Here is a 12,073-nt window from a genome sequence, read left to right as displayed (position 1 = left end):
TGATAGAGACCAAAAATTCAAGCGGCAGGTAGTCTTGTGAAGAGAAAAATGCGAAGGTTAATACATGTTGCAAGTCTAGAACTTTCTATACTGGCCATTTCATATCAGTTCTTCTGGGAAATCCTGCTAGATACTCTATCAGAGTTGGAGATGAGGTTTTTTGTTTTAAAAAATAATCACAGCCTGGTATGGGGATGGAGTAGAAATGAGCTGACATGATTCCCTTACATGGCTAATATGGTAGGCCCTCATAGATAAAGTTGGTTTTAAGGTTGGTCTGGGTGTTTGAGAATATATTAAATTAGAAGTGGGCGGGTGGGTGTTGAAGTATGTGTCAAGATAGGTAACTTACCTTGATTACAGTATTTGTTTTGTTAGTATATTTTGATTTTGTATACAAAGTGCTATTCATGCCTTGCCGTTCATCCTCATCTTCTTGCCCTGCAGTAAATTGGACAAGATCACACAGTGGGTTTCATGACTGAATGTGGATTGGCACCTGGGTGCCTAACCCAGTATTTCTTAAACAGTGGGCCAGGAGTCATCAAGGGGCCTGCCCCAGACCTTCTCACTTGCCTGCCCCGCTGCCTAGCAATGCCATAGTGCCAGCAGCTTTTTTTTTCTTATGCCCAATGATTTTTAGGAGACACAAAAATGTAATGTTGGAAGTGGAAATGACACAGAGAATTATATCTAATGTTACATAAAAGCATCCAGCCAGAAATGTATCATTATCCCAGCTAAATCAAAATTGTAATGGAAGCAGGTAGAATATTCCATTATGAAGTTCTATTAAGCAATTTTTTCTTGATACCTATGAAGTGAAAGATATTAATAATATATTTTTTTCTCTTCCCCAGGATGGAATCTACTGAAAAATGTGAAGTAGTTATTCAGCATTTTAATGGGAAATACCTGAAAACACCCCCTGGTGTGCCAGGTAAGTGCTGTCCTTACTGTTCATCCAAGATCAACAAAGCTGAGGGTTATTAATTGAGACAGAGTATAGGAATTCTGAGACGGCCAGCTCTTTGTATTTTTTTTATACTCACACTTAAAGTTAGCAGTTACTGCTTATTTAATATCAAGTATCAATAATTCATTGGAAAGTCTGATGAACATCTGTGTGGGTTTAGCATTATGCACAGAGTACTTTCATGTTGTTAGGGTAAAGTAAAGCTGAATCAAACATACTGTGGATGGTGTGGTACAGTCTGACCACATCAGTAGCTGAATATTTGAATTACTCCTAGTTGATGTACATTTGGCCCAAGTTAGAAGACTGGATGTCTACAGGAGGCAAAAGCAGATTTTGTAAACTATTGTAAGATTTATACACACACACATGAACCAATTAATCAAAATGACAGGAATGTTTTTGCAGTGTTTATGGGGTGCCAAACTTCAAGTAATCCTAAAAATACTGCTTTTTTATTTTTTCTTTAATTTTGGAGACTAGAACAACAGGCAATATAAACTTTAAATTTACTGCATTTCTGCTGCACTTACAAGTTTGTTCTAGGCATTCAAGAGACAGCTGGACAGCCACCTATTGGGCAGAGCTTGGAAAAGTTACTTTTTTGAACTACAACTCCCATCAGCCCAATCCAGTGGCCATGCTGGCTGGGACTGATGGGAGTTGTAGTTAAAAAAAGTAACTTTTCCAAGCTCTGCTGTTGGGTATGCTTTAAGTTGGATTCCTACACTGAGCAGAGGGTTGGATTCAATGGCCTTATAGGCCCCTTCCAACTCTATGATTCTATTCACTAATAGGCAAAAAACCTTGCAGTTTAAGAACATACCTATAGCCCACATATATTTCTATCAAACTTTAAAAAGCAGGGAAATTGGGCAGCTATAGAGAATGCACCAGGGGAGCAAGAGACCTGAACTCCTCTCTGAGATATTGTACTGCCCTACAAATTTATCAAAATGCAAGCACAATTTCAGTTGGTCTTTCACAGTCCAATCCTCTTCCTGTGTAGCTTGCAAGAATTTGGTAACGTGCCTCTGAGCATATGGTGAGTGGTGGCAACACCTGCCATCTCCAAAGATGGAGAATTACATTTTTGTATTTTTGTTGTTCTTCTTACTTTGCTTCTTTCCTGTGTTACTAATGTTTCTACAAAGAATCTAAACTAGAAAATTTTATTTCCCTCATTATTCATCCCAGAAATCTGTGTCAATTTTATTTTATTAATTTCAAAGCCTTTTTATTGGTCAGTGTCATATGATGGTGAAGACAGCCTTTTGTGTTTCAAATTGGAGGTTATGTTCTATTTCTATTTTGGGTGCATTAACAGTTGAATCTGAAACTGCAGTTTGATGTAAAATCAGACTGATTACAATATGTTGCTACTTCAGCAGTGACTCTTAGCTGTGGGGGAAAAGAAGGTGTATGTTTTCAGCCTGCTATGTTTAAACCACTTCATTTAAGGCAAGGTGGGCACGGTCAATTAAAAACATAGAGCACACCTAGAATTTCGCTAGAATATATTTCACCTCCCACTGTTTTATCTTGTGCAAATTGAGACACTCCTGAGGTCCACTGGAGACTATTCTGCAGAAGTCAGTGCCATTATTCCACAATTATGTTTGGAGCATTTTTTAGTGCAAATTTTGCTCTACTTCACATATTAACAGAAATAGAAACAAAAGAAAATGATTTCCTATAGGAAACTTCACTAAAATTGCAAAGTAAATCAGACATATTTAAAGTGACCATCTGAACTATATCAACTGTCTTAATAATGTTGCTTCCTCCCTGCTAAAACAAGATCAGCACAGCACATGTCTTCTTTCTATTATTTGGGCTGATTGCAGGTGTTGCCACCACTCACCATATGCTCAGAGGCACATGTTACCAAATTCTTCCAAGCTACACAGCAAGTGGATTGGACTGTGAAAGACCACCCGAAATTCTGTTTCCATTCTGACAAATTTGTAGGGCAGTACAATATCTCAGAGAGGAGTTCAGGTCTCTTGCTCCCCTGGTGCATTCACTATAGCTGCCCAATTTCCCTGCTTTATAAAGTTTGATAGAAATATCTGTGGGCTATAGGTATGTTCTTAAACCGCAAGGGTTTTTTTTGCCTATTAGAGAATTTCCCTGCTTTTTAATCTGGGAGGGAAGAAATGGGATCCTGTGCAAGTTTGCTGAGAATGGATTGATCATTTGCATGGTTATTGAGTTCAGTGGGATTTACTCCCCTGCAATCATGCTTAGGATAGGTGAAACTCACCACAGGGGATGAAACACAGAGGGGAGGAGGGGGATGGGAGCAGGCAGGACAGGGAGGGGAGAAGGACAGGTTTGATCATTTGCATGTTTATTGAATTCAGTGTGATTTACTCACATGCAATCATGCTTAGGATAGGTAAAACTGACCAGGGGGGAGGGAGGGAGGGCTGGAGTGGGCAGGGGAGGAGGAAGAAGGAAGAGGGGAGGGGAGGAGGAAGGTAGAGGAGAGGGGAAAGAGGGAAAAAAGCAGGTCTGATCATTTGCATGCTTATTGAGTTCAATGGGATTTACTCCCCTGCAATCATGGTTAGAATAGGAAAAACTGACCATGGGGGGGAGGGGGAGGGGGAGGGGAAGGACTGTATTGGAGGGGGCAAAGGGAGGGGAGGGGAGGGCTGGTTTGATCATTTGCAGGCTTATAGAGTTCAATGGTATTTACTTCCGTGCAATCATGCTTAAGATAGGTAAAACTGACCATGGGGAGGAGGAAGGGGAGGGGGAGGAGGGGGAAGGGGAAGGAGGGGATTGGAAGGGGTTGGGAATGGGGAGGGAGGGGCAAAGGAAGGGGGAGGGAAGAGGCAAGAGGGAGGAGAAGGGAGGGTGGGTTTGATTGTTTGCATACTTTTTGAGTTCAATGGGATTTATTTCTGTGCAATCATGTTTGAAAATGGAAATGGACTGCCTTCAAGTCAATCCTGACTTACATTGACCCTATGACTAGGGTTTTCATGGTGAGTGGTATTCAGAGGTGGTTTTACCATTGCCTTCCTCTGAGGCTGAGAGGCAGTGACTGGCCCAAGGTCGCCCAGTGAGCTTCATGGCTGTGTGGGGATTCGAACCCTGGTCTCCCAGGTCATAGTCCAACACTGACCTGGGGGATGGGCAGGGAGGGGAGGGGGAGGAGATTGGGTGGGTGGGTACTGGGCAGAAGGGAAGCCCCTTTCCTTTATTTATTTATTTATTTATTTATTATTTGATTTATATCCCACCCTTCCTCCCGGCAGTAGCCAATGGCAGCAAACAGAAACGATAAAAACACTTTAAAACATCATAAAAAGACCTTAAAATACATTAAAACAAAACAACATTAAAAACATTTTTAAAAAAGCTTTAAAAACATCTTTAAAAAAGGGTTAAAAACATTATTAAAGAAAACATATTAAAAGCAATTGTAACACAGACGCAGACTGGGATAAGTCTCAACTTAAAAGTCTCGTTAAAAGAAGAAAAGTCTTCAAAAGGCACCCAAAAGATAGCAGAGAGCAAAAGGAAAACATTGTGAACAGTATCATTGCTTTTCAGCATCTCCCCCACCTTTTTATTCTACAGCAGGCACATGTAGCCTCCCACCCAAATTTAAACCAAAGCTGTCCCTGGCCACATCCACACCAGGCCTGTATTTCACTTTGGACAGTCATGGCTTCTCTCAAAGAATCCTGGGAAGTGTAGTTAGTGAAGGGTGCTGAGAGTTGCTAGGAGACGCCTTGTTCCCCTCACAGACCTTCAATCAGAGTGGCTGACTGTTAAACCAGTCTGGCCACTGGAGCTCTGTCAGGGGAATAGGAGTCTCCTCTCAACACCCTTCACAAACCACACTTCCCAGGATTCTCTGAGGGAAGCCATGACTGTCTCAAGTGAAATCAAAGTCTGGTGTGGGTGTGGCCCCCTGATTAGCCAAGCCCAGCAGCTGTGAGGCTTTTAGAACACTGACAGTTGGTTCTTACTGAGCATGCCCGCCCTTGTCATTGGCTTCCAGCCAAAATTTCTTAAATTAATTAAAAATCAGCCAGGAATGTTTTTAACTTTTAAATGGCAGAAGACGAAGGTCAGAGTATGGGGCAATGTCAGTATTAGGATTACAGGTACTCTGTGAACATGGCTGATTTTTAATGAATTTCAACAGATTATGAGAACTCTCAGAGAAAAAAGTCCAAAAGGGCTCTGGGGTTTTTTTCTCTCTTTTTAGACTTTGAACTCTCGATTCTCTCTGACTGTTTTGTGTATCATCATAAAATTGACAGGGTTGTTAAGCAAGCGTTTCTGAGTTCAGGACTATAAGTTTTGTAAGGTTTTGTTTTGAAATGAGCTTATGGGAAGCATCAGAATGGCATGGGCGGTATTTTCAATTTAACATTGTGGAATGTGAAAAATCCGCGCTGGCTATAGTATACAGCCACGAGACTCCAGAAAATCATGTCTTTATTTTATTATCTAGGTTGTCATTTACTCCTTAATATCCTTCTCTGAGAAAATAACTAGTAGAGTAAAATAGTCAAAAGCACACTCCATTATTATATGGATATTATATGGATTACATTTACAGACAATGCCACAGATTGTGATGTCTCACTCATGGGGGAGAATATTTGCTAAATCAGATTTATTACCCAATTTTGACATAATCTGATAATATGCATTGTTTTCGGACTGGCAGTGATTTCTTGCGGTGGGTCATTACTGTCATCAGCATGGTTTTTTAAAAAAAAAAAACTGCTCTGAATGTGACGTTATTGTCTTCGTAATCAGCTTTCCTCTAATGTGATGCATCTGTCTAGGTGATAACAATCACCATTAACAATCAAAAATACTGCAAAACAATAAGAATAGCAAAATGGGGGAGACAGCATTGGTTAAGCAGCACAGCAGTTAACCTGAGGCAAGAGACAGAATTAATGGGTAATTAGCTACCTAATTGATATTTAAATAGAAAAAAGACCTGTGGAACAAGTGCTTACAGCATAAGCATTTTCATTAGCAATTACGTTATTTATTTTGCTGGAACCCACCCCCACCCCACCCCGCAAATTGGCAATTGTGAAAATAATTGGGAACAAAAAAAATGGTGGATACTGAAAGCCAGACCGTTGGAATTCAAACAGATAGGAACCATCTACCGAACCCCATCCCTACTCATGGATTATATATAGATATAGATATAGATAGATAGATAGATAGATAGATAGATAGATAGATAGATAGATAGATAGATAGATAGATAGATAGATAGATAGATATAGATAGATATATAGAGAGAGATATATAGATATATAGATATAGATATATATAGATAGATATAGATATAGATAGATATAGATAGATATAGATATAGATATATAGATATAGATATAGATATAGATAGATAGATATAGATAGATATAGATATAGATAGATAGATAGATATAGATAGATATAGATATATAGATAGATAGATGATAGATAGATATAGATATAGATATAGTTAGATAGATAGATAGATATAGATATAGATATAGATATAGATAGATATGTCTAAGTGAATTCCATCCATCAAGAGAAATCTTTCTTCCGTAACATTGTAGACATTGTAAAAATTTCTGGTTTAAATGATTCTCATATAATCTAGGCTGTGGAAAAATTCCTTTTAAGTCATGCTATTGATGATTGGCTGTACATTGGATAGTTGTGGTATCTCACATCCTTAAAATGAGAGCTAGTAACTGTTAAAGATGAGTGCTCATCTCCTACTGAGCCTCTGTTTAAATTAGCTGGTGCTTATGCTTTCTCAGTTAACCTTGTCTCTGCTGTCCTCCCATCCCATACTCCTATTTTCTTTCCTCCATCAAAGATTGTAAATTCCTTGGGGAATAAATGCTTCTTGTCTGTTTGCCTATGTTACTCTGTAAAGTGTCATGTAAATTAATGGTGGCGTATAAATAAATACATTGAAATGGTTAGCAATAGGGTGCACACAGACTTCTAGAGCCCTGTGTATCAGCTGGTGACATTGCACAAGATTAATATAAAGACTGTTTGGGGAGAGTGGAGAAGGAATAAGGGAAATTGCATGGATTGCTCCATAGCAAGAGAACATTTGGGAAAGCATTTTTTACTTGAAGTCAGCCATTTATCTGATTATCCAAGCTTTGACTATTTAGCTCCATTCAGCTATGTAGTTCCGGGTGGAGTTTGCACAGTTTCCCCAGCCAGGTCTCTGGTTGGTCACTAGCTCTAGAATGGAATGTGTGCTGAAACTCTGTTTGAAGAAGCTGAAAGTGATAGCAACATGTAGTGAGTTCTCTCTCTTTCTCTCTCTCTAATAAAATCTGTAAACTAATTTTCTGGAAATGGCTCATGGGGAGTTCTGACTTGATATTCCATATACTGGCATCCCCCCCCAATTTGCACTGAATTTGTGCTGTTGTATGTCATAGGCCTTTGTTAGTAGACACCCCCACCTCCACATTAAATATATTAAGAAACAAAACAGATAAATTGGGCAAGGGAAGAGGAAATGGGAGAGGAGGAAGGTAAAGGGAAAATAGATTTAACTGGACCCTATGGAATCTCATTACACAGAAAGTGCACTGAACCTATTTCCCACTGTCATGAATTTTTACTTGTGATCAATGTATTTACTGTCTTTTATGCTACACTATTTTAGATTGAATTTGATTTCCTGTAGCATTTCATCTTTGTTGTCCCCAGTTACAAATTCCCACACTTTTATTTGTTTTTCTTACTGAAATGGAAAGTAGGATAAGGATAGATGTGTAGCCACTGGTGTGTATTATGTGCAAGATCTGGGTGGCTTACAGAAACTATATGTGATTGACATTGATTGTAATGGAAAAGAATAACAGCTTCCCATCCACAATATTGGGTGGTGCTTGAAGGTATGTATTTATGTTGTGTGCTGTTGTTCCCTACCCTCAATTAGTACTTTCCTGCTCACTATAAGTTCTGGAGACCTACGGTCCATTGTGGGCATATGCACAGGTATTTTGTCACCTGTGCATCTGCAACTTTTAATAAATAAATTGAAATACAAGTTTTTCATTACACCGGATTGGTACAAAAGAGCAGTCACGCATGTGTGTCACTCCAAGCAAGGTAACCTTGTGTCCATTGTGGGTGAAGTATTTATTTACCTATATGAGCACACCTTAAGATTTATTTTATTTTTTGTTATACTAGATTTGCACAAAATGACTTTTTTGTGTGTAAACCACTTAGAGGTCCTGTTTACAATCAAGTAGTATATAAACTTTGTTAAATAATGGGGGAAAAGTGTGTCACTCTAAGCCAGGCAAGGATTTGGAGTCACTCTCATAAAAGGCTGCCACTTCCTTTCCTCCCTTTTTCTTTCCTGTCTTCTAAACCTGCAAAAGCAAATTTTAATATAGGTGTTTTGTGCACAAGACGATCTGTGCAAAATAGCTGTTTCAAAAATAAAAATACCATGAATGTGCCTTCAGCAACAACTGGTTGAAAAAGACAAGCTCCATCCTTTCCCTTGAGCTTGGAAACAAAATGGAAGTAGGGGTATGTGGCAATAGACAACACCCAGCAAAACATCAACAAAAAACCCACCTGCTTAGTGCATTTCAGTGTGTCCATAGGTGGGTGACATATAATTTTATATTAGATTTTCTTCCCTTACTGGATTTTTTGTGGATTGGGAAAATCTGAATTTAGTGGGGGGAAAGTGCAGGCTGTCACTTGGATGGGGATGACATTATGTAGACACTGCAAAATACAAATAAATATGTCAGTGTGGATGAGCCCAGTGTCAATGGTCAAGAAATTAGATTTCCATTAAGTAATAACAATTCAGTATAACAATAATGGTGAGCAGTAAGAGCTAATTATGTGTAACTAAGTGATAGCTAAGATGTAGGTATATGTGTGTATGTGCACATGCAAACAAGTATGTTGAATTCCTGGGGCAATATTGTATGTATACAACCCTGTAGCCTGGGGGAAGCAAATGGGGTCACTGCCCCCCTAGTGCTGTGCTTTGTCCTTCCCCCAGGTTTGTTTGAGCTGAAAATTGACTTCTTTTAAAGTTGTGACATGACAGACAACAACCACCTCCATTTAAAGAATGATAGCTTGTTTTAAGAACAGGAGCAATTTAAAAAGAGGACCCTCTGAAAAATTTAGCGAATGCACAACAAAAGCCTCTTCTGGAAGGGCCCCCCAAAGTCTGCTCATTCAAGACGTCACCAGACTGAGGGTGGATTTTTCATTATCACAATCACTGTATAATTATTTAAGTGAGCTTGAAAAAACAGCTTAGTTATATAGTAACTAAGGATGGGAGAGAAATTCAATTCATTTTTGCATTTGAAGCCAGATGTATCAACTTTCCAAAATAACATGAGAACTGAAACACAGCCATACTATGAAATTGGCAGTTATCTGAATTTTGCGATGTAGTTCTCTGACTAAGCAATATTTGCAAAAAGTCATGTATTAGGGGATAGTGTGCATAAAAATAAATATATTAGTGAAAACAATGTACCAAAATGCATTGTTGGGAGAAATTGCTTGCAAAAATGTGTACATCAGTCAAAACTGCATACAAAAATGTGTTTATTAGGAAATTGTCTCACTAAAATGCCAAAGAATTTTCATGACTTTTTAAAAAAAACAATCCACAAATTGCTGCAGAAATATGGAGAACTGAATTTAAGTTGCTGAATTTAAGGTTGTAAAAATGAGAAGCTGAGAAAACCAAAATTGACAGACCCTTCTATTCCTAATAGTAACATGACCCTTGAAGAGTTAAATATTAGAACTTTGTATTATAGATTAAAGTTACACTCATCCCCTTGGACTTTCCTTTGCTCTGCTTTTCAGTTTCATTTGTGTTCTCTATCCAGCCAGCAATAAAGGAGGTTTGTCTGCAGAAAAAAGTAAGACTTTGTTTATTCTGTAGTTAGGGGACTGGGTACTTATTGCTAAAGGGTGAAATACAGATACCGTAAAGTAATCTGGGGAAAAAATGGGTACCCTAAGTTACTCTTTAACCTTTTAAAGCACTCCCTATACTCACAATCATAGTGGCTTCCCCCCCTTCTTTTTTTTTACTTGATGTCAAAAGATGAAAACAGCCCTAGAGGAATAGAAATGTTGTAGTGTACACTACAGTTAGCTCACTGGCTGGCTAGCCAGCCACCTAGGATGTAACTAAGGCCTAATTTCTGATTTTCCTAATATGTGCAGCTCAGCATGAGGCCTTTTTAGGGTTTCTGGACAGAAAAATCAACCTGGCAACCAATAAAAAAATCCCAGTTGTTTTCCACAATTAGTTTCCAATTGTTTAGTTAGTCCTTTATATAACAGCCAGTTTAAAAGTTTTCCCTTGATTGTCCAGCAGGAAGGAAAATCTAAAGGTCAGGAATAAGAGTAGAAGAGGGACTACCAAGGAGGAGTTAGCAAGCATGTCCTGAAGTATTTTTTTTCTTCTCTGCCCTTTCCTAAACTTATAGTATGGGCTAATTTGTTTTTTGAGTGGAATCTAAAAGTGAAATAGATTAATATAGCATCAAAGCTATGCTCAGAAGCTCACTGTCCTTCCAAATTAGTTCAGTTTATGAAGAATCAGAACACAGGGACAGACTACTGGTGAAAGAGGACTGTAGCTACAGGCAAAGTCAAACTTTTGAATCTGGTATTCCTGGGGATCTCAAAAAAAGGGGGAATGAGACAATTAAATAGATTAAACTTCATTCATGCAAGTCAACACATTCTTTGGATGGAGGAGGAGTGAGGGGAAAGGTCACTGCCCTTCCTTTCCCCCTGCCTGGCCCTCACATCCTCTCCACCAGTGAGGTGGCGCTATGCACTCCCCCAAATGCCCCACCTAGAAATGTGGTTGCCCCATCTAACAGGGAAGGCTGTCTGTGTGTATAGAGATGATTTATCCTGGCATTCTAAAACAGATTCACATCTACACTAAGATCGTTCACATTGATAGCAGATTATGGCATTCAGAATTTCAGTGCAGAAAAATATATCAATGCTGTTCCATTGGAAGGGCCCCCCCTTTGTTAAGTAAATACTAACAACGTATGTAAGTAAATTCACATGTTATCCCAGGAGAACTGAACAGTAACAGCATTTGTGGTACAATTCTAAATACAAAGAAACCATCAGAAACCTTGAATGTTGGACATTTTTTTCCTTCTGATTGCAGTGGGTTGCAATATAAACCTGTCTGATAACATAGCTACACCCAATGGAAATGGTGAGGATAGCAATGACTTTATGCAGCCGTTCAGTTGTCAGAACCCTTGTCCTCTGCAAATAACGTCTCATGTCACTCAATAATAAAATGCTTTTAGTATATGTGAGTCAGCTGGCTATAAATGCAGCAACTTTATTACTTTTAACTGTAGGATTTTCCCATGTTTTAATACTGAATTCAGAGTTCCAGATGAAATGTTAGGGAATTTACCAAATGAAAGCAAGGCATATGTAAATAAATGGCAACTATTTTTTTTTAAAAAAAATTATAAAATGTTACCTAATATGCCAAAGATCAACGTTCAAGTTGTAGCAGGGGTTCCAGGAGCCAATGTAACTGTAAGGGCTACACTTAGGGAGATCAGGTTTGGGCTCTTACAGTGTCATTTAGCAAACTGGGAGGGGAACTCCATATTTTGTCTCCTGAACAGAAACACTAGAGATGAGGCACACATGGACTAGGGTAGGCAAATCTGTCAAATATTGGTTTTTCACTGTTACTCATTTTTCCTATCTTAACTTCAATTTTCCACACCTCCAAATCAGTTTGTAATTTTTTTAAGTCCTCATGGAAATTCATCAGTATTTTAGTACAAATTTCTCCTAATGTATGCATTTGTATATTTTGCCTATCATACACATTAAGAACATAAGAAGAGCCTGCTGGATCAGGCCAGTGGCCCATCTAGTCCAGCATCCTGTTCTCACAGTGGCCAACCAGGTGCCTGGGGGAGCCTGCAAGCAGGACCCGAGTGCAAGAACACTCTCGCCTCCTGAGGCTTCCGGCAACTGGTTTTCAGAAACATGCTGCCTCTGACTAGG

At 38.9% G+C, this 12,073-nt stretch overlaps 1 protein-coding gene across 4 annotated transcripts in view; it reads left to right on the top strand.

The window, feature by feature from the left end:
• Nucleotides 1-12,073, top strand: part of RBMS3 (RNA binding motif single stranded interacting protein 3) — a 734,215-nt gene that overhangs the window by 550,644 nt on the left and 171,498 nt on the right. For all 4 annotated transcript variants that reach the window (XM_061586167.1, XM_061586164.1, XM_061586166.1 and 1 more), the window contains one exon: nucleotides 861-940. In XM_061586167.1, the coding sequence (XP_061442151.1) occupies nucleotides 861-940 (80 nt within the window). The remainder of the gene's footprint in view (nucleotides 1-860; nucleotides 941-12,073) is intronic.

The sequence above is a fragment of the Rhineura floridana genome, chromosome 10, assembly GCF_030035675.1.
Source record: "Rhineura floridana isolate rRhiFlo1 chromosome 10, rRhiFlo1.hap2, whole genome shotgun sequence".
Lineage (NCBI taxonomy): Eukaryota > Metazoa > Chordata > Lepidosauria > Squamata > Rhineuridae > Rhineura > Rhineura floridana.
Note: the sequence above shows the minus strand (reverse complement) of the source record. Positions and strands in the feature narration are given on the sequence as shown.